The sequence below is a fragment of the Elgaria multicarinata genome, chromosome 22 (assembly GCF_023053635.1).
Source record: "Elgaria multicarinata webbii isolate HBS135686 ecotype San Diego chromosome 22, rElgMul1.1.pri, whole genome shotgun sequence".
NCBI classification, from domain to species: domain Eukaryota; kingdom Metazoa; phylum Chordata; class Lepidosauria; order Squamata; family Anguidae; genus Elgaria; species Elgaria multicarinata.
This window is the reverse complement of record NC_086192.1, coordinates 1,265,534-1,272,888: the sequence shown is the minus strand read 5'-3', so window position 1 is coordinate 1,272,888 and position 7,355 is coordinate 1,265,534. Positions and strand designations below refer to the sequence as shown.

The 7,355-nt window shown below is 56.3% G+C and overlaps 1 protein-coding gene across 1 annotated transcript; it reads left to right on the top strand.

The window, feature by feature from the left end:
- The first annotated feature begins 311 nt into the window (after positions 1-311).
- Positions 312-6,775, top strand: PROCA1 (protein interacting with cyclin A1). Its single transcript, XM_063146779.1, has 4 exons — positions 312-744; positions 2,702-2,834; positions 3,826-3,960; positions 4,893-6,775. The coding sequence occupies exons 1-4, from the start codon at positions 312-314 to the stop codon at positions 5,533-5,535; spliced, it is 1,344 nt and encodes a 447-aa protein (XP_063002849.1). The 3' UTR covers positions 5,536-6,775.
- Positions 6,776-7,355: the final 580 nt, after the last annotated feature.

Sequence of the window (7,355 nt, the reverse complement as noted above, 5' to 3'; positions counted from 1 at the left end):
AGGAGTGGCAGCCGCGACCTCCTCCTGCACAAATTCGCCCCTCTGGTAGCTGACTTCCGCGAATGGATTCTGCCTGGTGGGAAGGAACCCCCCTCCCCACTGCGCTCTGAGCCCGTCGGGGGCGCTGGAGGGAGGCAGGAGGGGGCGGGGAGAGGGAGGCAGGGAGGGAAGCGCCCCTCCTCTCCCCGCGGATCAGGCCACCGCCGGCGGGCTTAAAAGGCGGCCGGGCCGGCGGGTGCTGTCTCTGCGCCGTGGTGCTGAAAGCCAGCGGCCACCCCGTCGGAGCGCAGCGCAGCGGTGCGCAAGCCGCGATGCCGCCCTGGACAGCACTGCCGTGGCTCTCGCTCCTGCTCCTCTTGTCCCCGGTGGCGGCGGCGGCTGGAGCCGGGCGAGCCCCCTGCGTGCTCCGCAGCCCCCTGGCCGGCGGGCAGCTGGGCATCCAGGCCTCCGACGGGCAGGAGCTGCTCAGCGCCGCTTGGGACCCCCGGACGCCCGCCGGCCTGAGCGACTGCAGGGTGTCGGCGGAGCCGCGGGACGTGGCTGCTTTCCTGGGCCGCTGCGGAGCCGTCGGTGGGCAGGGGCCGGGGCCGGGGCCGGGGCCGCCAGCCTTCCCCGGCTTGGCGGAGGCCAAAGCCGCCTGCTCGGGGGGCCCTCCGCCCCGGCAGCGGAGCAAGCGAGGGTTCACCTACCCGGGCACCCTCTGGTGTGGAGCCGGAGACATCGCCGAGAGCTACGACACCCTGGGTAAGGAGCGGCCGCCCGGGTGGACAGGGGCCCTCCCCGCCTCCACAGCCTCAGTCCCCGGCGCCAGGAAAGCCCAGTAGGCAGGTGGGATCCGGCGTACAGTTTCTCTCCCCTCCGATGACCACCAAAAGGCCTCCCTCGGAAGCCCAGGTGCACGGCAGCGGCAGGGGGGAGCCTGCTCTGCAGCCACTAACTGGTCTCCAAAGGTAGATTGCTGCTGAAGCTGGAAGCTCCAGGGAGCTGCCATGACTAGCCACCACCCATAGACCTTTCCGGCACAAACGTGTCCAGCTGCCAAAGTCCACGGCTGTCCCCACATCCCGTGGTGGCGGAGCGTTCCATCAGTGCCACGCCCCCCCCCCTTGGCCCCAGGTTTCTCAGAGCTGTGTGGGGCTGCAACTCCCGTCATCTCCAGCCAACATCTGGTGAGGGGAAGGCGGACACAGCCATTTGGATGGCAAATCTCGTTCATTCCTCCATGGCTGCTTCTGCTGCTTGGTTGCAGATCCAATTCATTCATTCATTCCTGAATTAACTAACGGGAAACGTTAATTAATGTCAGCAGCATGCAGGGGGAGAGCGTAATAAGGAGACTGGGATAGAGGCTGAGATCTGGGGAGGGGGGGAGGTGAAAGCGGAGGACGCTGCCAGGAAAAGGTGGATTTTGTCTAATGCCCAGAGAGTTATTGGGCTGTATGGAAATGAAATAAATAAAAAGGTGGCTTTGGTTTAATTTAGAGATGGGGCTACCAAGAGGCTGTATGAGGTTAGCTTGTTGCCCATAGCTGGGACCTGGGGGTAGTGAGACACTCACGTGAGAAGCACCCCGAGGCTGGAGCTGACCAAGGTCCATCCGGTCCAGCACTCTGTTCACACAGTGGCCCAGCAGCTGTCCACCTACAAGCAGGACACGGTACAACAGCACCCTCCCACCCATGTTCCCCAGCAACTAGGGTACATAGGCTTACTGCCTGTGCTGCTGGAGGCAGCACATAGCCATCAGGGTTAGTAGCCATTGATAGCCTTCTCCTCCAGGAATTGATCCAACCCCCTTTTAAAGCCATCCAAATGGGTGGCCATCATGATGACATTAGTAGGGGCCCTAGCTGGCTTGCAGAAGCCCCGCCCACCCTAAATCAATCCCTCCATCTCCAGGTGCGTTTGGTGACAAGCCAAGCCAGGGCCTTTTGGGTGGATGCCCTAGGCTGGGGAACTCCCTAGTTTCGCTCCCCCTCTGCTGGCAGGCAAAGACCACTTTACTCAAGCAAGGCTTTGGCCTAGGTTTGGCTGCTGCTTTTTCATTTGGGTCATGGTTTTAAATTGTATTTTAATGTACTGCTTTAGCAATTCTTGTCCATTTCCACTGCGTCTGCAGGCAAGCTGCTTTGAGTGCCGGTTTTGGGTGTCAGAAAGGCAGGGTGCAAATCAAACCCACAAACAGATCAACAGAACGGCTTTCAGCACAAAGCTGAATTCTGTTTCCAAGAGGCTAAGGGTTGCTGTGTCCGTGTGATGCATTCCAGTGGTGGGTGGCAAAGGGTTGGGATGGGGGCAGAATTACAAAAAAAAACAAACCACATCATGTAGCCGAAAGCGCTCACCACTGGCCGCTAAGGCTTAAAAGAGGCATTTTAAAATGGAGAAAATACTGCAGAAAAGACGGAACTGGAGGCCGGTGGCTCCCAGGTCAGCAGGGTGGCAAATCCATGCTGGGTTTCAGTCACAACCAGTCAGAACGCTAGAAGAGCTGATTACTTTTTTTGAGTTCTGGCTGGTTGTGACTGAAACCCGGAGCGGCTTTGCTGCTCGACTGACCTGGGAGCCTCCAGCCTCTGCTAACTCCAGGTGGGCAAATTTGGCCCACGGGCTGGAAGTTCCCCACCTTTGGGCTAGATGGACTTCGCCACCCCCAGAATCACCTGGTCCACCACCTCCCCTTCCTCTTCCTCCTTTCCAGGAGAGCACCAGGAGACGGACCGCTGCTGCCGGGCTCACGACCACTGCCAGCACGTCATCCACCCCTTCACCTACAAGTATGGCTACCGCAACTTCCGCTTCCACACCATCAGCCACTGCGACTGCGACAACCGGTGAGGGCAGGTGGCGGCGGCAGCCTCGGGAAAGAGGCTTTGGGCGGGGGGCAGCTTCCGCAAGGCAGAATCCGCTCCCCCCCGGAACCTTTCCTAGAAGAAGGGCCCGGAGGAATTAGAAGAGCCGCCTCCAACGTGGATGACAGCTCCACCGTTCCTCGCCAGCACGATCAGGAATGCTGGGGAGCACCTGGAGAAGGCTGAGCAAGGAGACCGGTTGGCCCTGTGGTGGGGGATGTGCGAACTCCGACTCCCATCAGCTTGCAAAAGCCGCAAGCCACTGGCATGTAGCCACAGCTCAACGGAAGAGCATCCACATTGCACGCAGAAGGCTCTGGGTTCGAGTCACGGCCTCTCTAGTTAAAAGGATCAGGGAGCATGCGGTGGGAGGACATGGGGGACCCCTCTCTTTCTGAGATCCTGGGGACAACAGTGGGCTAGACAGAAAAAATGGCCTGAGCTGGTGCAAAGCCGCTTCTTGCGTAACGCCGCTCCCATGCCTTGCAAACCATGTAGGGGGGTGGTCTTCCCCTGGCATTCCCCTCCCCCCCAGCCCTGGACAATCAGAGGTGGACTGCCACAGTAGGATGAGGCTTGGCCATGGCCTTGCTGCGGGTGGGGTTGGCTTCGAAGAGCAGCTGGGGGGCATGGCGGCAAAAAGGGAGGGACCACGGAGGGCACCTTGCCTACAAAAACCTGGAGCTGGCCCTGTGGGCAAGTTAGACCCCGGTCTAGATGGGCCACCAGACGGGATTTCAGGAGCAATTTCCTGCTGCTTCGTTGAAGCCCAAGGTCCGACCTTCCCTCCCACCTTTTAAACTCTTTCTTTTATCTGGTCCTCTACTATTAGAATCTGGGCAGGAGGGTTGTTTTGACTCTGCTCCTTCAGTTTGTTTGGTGTTTTCTGGAGATGCACAGAACTTTTTTGGGAGCAGAAGAGCAGCGTATTCAATTTGGAAAAAGATAAAAATAAAACAAACCTTGCTTGCAGGTTAAAAGCTTGCTTGAGGGCCGTAAACGACACGGCCTCCCGGGTGGTCGGCCAGGCTTTTTTCAACGTCATCCAGGTACCGTGCTTCAAGTTTACCTACAAGGAGCAATGCATCGAGCCGTATCTCTACGTCTGGTGAGTGGAACCGTTGCTCTGCGACCCTGAACTGCACCCCCCCCCAACCCCTTTATGAGGCAGGGATCATTATTAGGGTCCTCTGGAACAGCACAGTGCCTTCCTACTGTGAACACTATAGAGCATTTCGATCAAGGTAAGATTGAAGCCATAATAACCTCTGTAGAGGCTTGGCTGGCAGGACCTGAGAACTGAATGTCTGTTTTGGGGGCTGGGCGACGGAGGACCTAGACAGGGTCTTCTAGGTGGTGGCAACGCAATTATGGAAATTGCTCACTGCAAAGGTCCTGCCAGTTTCTCTTACTGCTGTAGGTATTTTATTCTGGAAACTGTCCAAAGAACAGATCTGCTGGGTTGTTGTTGTTATTAGTAATAATGCTTTGCTAGTTTTTAATGATGCAACATGTTTAAGTGTGGGTTGTTTTTTTAAAAAAAAATCCGATTATATTTTGGTTGTTTATGTTTTGCTTTCTAAAATTGAAAAGCTGCTTTTAAAATGGTTTTTAAAAGAGTAAATATTTAGTCAAAGTAATTAAATGTGAGGACAGCTCGCCTTAAACAGAAATGCTGCTCCAGAATACTCCACTTCTGCCACCCCCTGTGCATTATGCCAACTTGACCACATTTGCTTAACTTGCATGCGGATTTGAAGAATTTGTTCTGCAGCTGGTCGTCACAGGGCGGAGTCAGGAGCTAGGTGGGGCCCTTAAAGAGTATCCTAGACTAACGCTGAGAAATCTCTGTTTTCTCGCTTTCAAGATGCCACAGGCGCTGCTCACCCACTTTCACAGTCTAGGGGCTAGAAATTTGGCCTCCCTTTTTAAAAGCAAGCTGAAACACCCAGGAAGTTATACTCTGTACCTAAGGTCGTATTTTGTGAGGTTTTCCACACCCTCAGGGAATCCACGCAACCTTGCTGTTTCTCTTCCAAGGTGCAAGAACTACAGCACCGTGGCTGTGGCCGTCGTCCAGGAGCCCGTGCTGTATGACTACGGAGGAGAACTAATAGATGGGCTAGCGACACGCCTGCCACCTGCCGGGACATTCCCCCCTGCTCCTCCTGCTCGGAAGCCAGGCCAAGCAATGGCGACCACCACGGCCGCACCACCGGCCAGGCCCAGCCGTCGGCCGAAGAAGCACCGAAAAGGCAAAGCAAAGGGGAAGGAGAGGAAGGGGGAGAGGAAAGGCCTGACGAAAAAGCAGCAGCAGCAGAAAGCAGGGACCAAAGCGGATGATTTGGCCTTCGCTTTTGGAGAGGAACGCGGCATCTCCCGCAAGCGGCTGGCTGCCGCACAGGAACTGGGGAAAGTGGACTTCCACGATCCGGCCCAGCTACCGGACGCGGGAGAAGAGGATCCGTTCAATGCTATACTCAGCGATGATCCTGAGGGGGGAGGAGGGGGTGGCGGCGACCTGAGAGGCGGTGAAGGCAGGGCTCAGGCAGAGCGCAAGGAACCAGCGCCCCTGAAAGCCACCTCTGGGCCTTCCTCTGTACATCCTCAGAGGAGGAAAGGCAAGCGCAGAAGGCGTCTCCAGGAGAAAGAGGGGAGGCGGCAGCATTCTGCGGCCAGCTGAGACTTGAGGGGCTGCGATCCGCTGTTGGGGTGCCCATCTGTGTAACAAACGAGCGAAGCCCGCCAAGCCCAAAGATGTTCTGAGCCATCCCCTTTCTACCACCAGTCCGAGCAAGGCCTGCGATTATATATATTCTCAAGGAATTGTCTAGGACAATCTTCCAGCACCCGGGGCCCTCCCCGTGGGCCGGAGTGCGATTCCCATAGTCCGCCATCCATGGCTGGCTGGGGGATGATGGGAGCTGCACTCCGACTCACGGGGAGGGCCCTGGGTGCCAGGAGGCTGTCCTAGAAGGCTGATGGGTTGATGCCGCAGCACCAATCCTGCCTGGACGGCTCACCCAATGCCAAGCAGGGCGTGGCGTCAAGCACTCCGCACCTTCTCCCCGGGGATGGGTAGGCCTCCGCTTTGAGTCAATACAGTTTTGATGCATGATGCAAACTTACTCAGGAGTAGGAAAGCTCCCGGTTCGATCCCGGCGTCTTAAATGAAAGGATTTCAGACGGCAAGGTGTGGGAAAGGCTCCTCTCTTTCTAAGAGCCCTGGGAAATCTCCACCCGCGTGAGGAGACAATGATTGGGTTAGAGGAACCATTGTTTGGGTGCGGGATAAGATGGCGAACGATGCTTCCATTTCAAATCAGATATCGCGTTAGAATCATGAGGACTGGAAACCTTATCTTATTTTTTAAAAGGACCACTGCTCAGTTGGCAAAGTCAACTGTCCTCCATGCAGAAGGTCTAAGGGTCGACCCCATAATCCACTTAAATCTGGGTTTTCGCTTGGCATTTTTGAAAGAAGCAGAGGCAGCTTCTTTTTAGTAACAGCTGTGGTCCGGTCCCTACTGCTGCTTTCTTTAATGCTCAACCTGTTCAAAGGCTCAGTATGCGATGCCATGTTACCTGGTGTGGTGGGGAAGATACTGGCTGCCTTTGCTCACCCACTGTCCCTTAGAGTGGCACCATGCAAGGCTGACCTAGCTGCTCAGCACTCTGGCCCTGCTTTTCTCCATACGGGGTGGCTGGGATCCTAGACAGGAGGGCAAGGCCGCGCCTCAGAGAGGGGATTCTGCCAGCAGCAGTAACCATCCAAACGCCTGCACTGTGTCCCCGCACAACCCCAGCCATTCCTGGTTCTTACGGCTCAGCGTTTCGGCTTCCTTCCCCCCAGCGATAATGTAAGCTTGAGACCTGCTGCTGGCTATTTTGAGATTTTAAAAATAAATATCCTGAGAAATTCAGCCTCGCCGACTCCTTTTCCACAGGCTTATCAGCCGTTCCTTTTGCCCTGGCCTTGTCCACAGTGACTTTCCCGCTTGCCTTAGCACAGCTGCGCGGCTTCACTGCCCCCCTCTAGCGTGGCCTGAAACCAGCCCCAGAAGCAGCACTGATCTTCATTGCTCCACAAAATCTGGCACCCTCTGCTCCACAGCTGAAATCTTATGTCCAGAAATCCCCTTTCAGACACACTCTGGGATGGGGGTGGCAGCAACCTTGCACCCAGCAAGCCACCCTTTCCCAGCTGCAAACAAACTGGGTGGGTTTTGGGGACACCCTTAAAGGCAGAAAGAGAATTCTCCCAAGTGGGCACCCCTTTGGCATACCTGCCCCTAAAGCAAATTCAGTTACACTTCCAACTGAGGGTAGTGGAACCAGAACAAGGGGGGGGGGCCATGCAAGGCAACCCCTGTGACGGATACCATTAAAGGTGTTGGGGGGGAACACGAAAAAGCAGCCGACCCCGAACATTCTCAGAGTACAAGGCCGGTTGTGCCACGCTAAACCCCACTTCACACTCGCCCACCCCCCATTATAAATTTA

Coding starts and splice junctions, on each gene's coding strand:
- PROCA1 (XM_063146779.1), top strand. CDS start 312: ATGCCGCCCTGGACAGCACTGCCGTGGCTCTCGCTCCTGCTCCTCTTG. Junction 745..2,701: donor CGAGAGCTACGACACCCTGG/GTAAGGAGCGGC, acceptor CCTCCTTTCCAG/GAGAGCACCAGGAGACGGAC. Junction 3,961..4,892: donor GAGCCGTATCTCTACGTCTG/GTGAGTGGAACC, acceptor TTCTCTTCCAAG/GTGCAAGAACTACAGCACCG.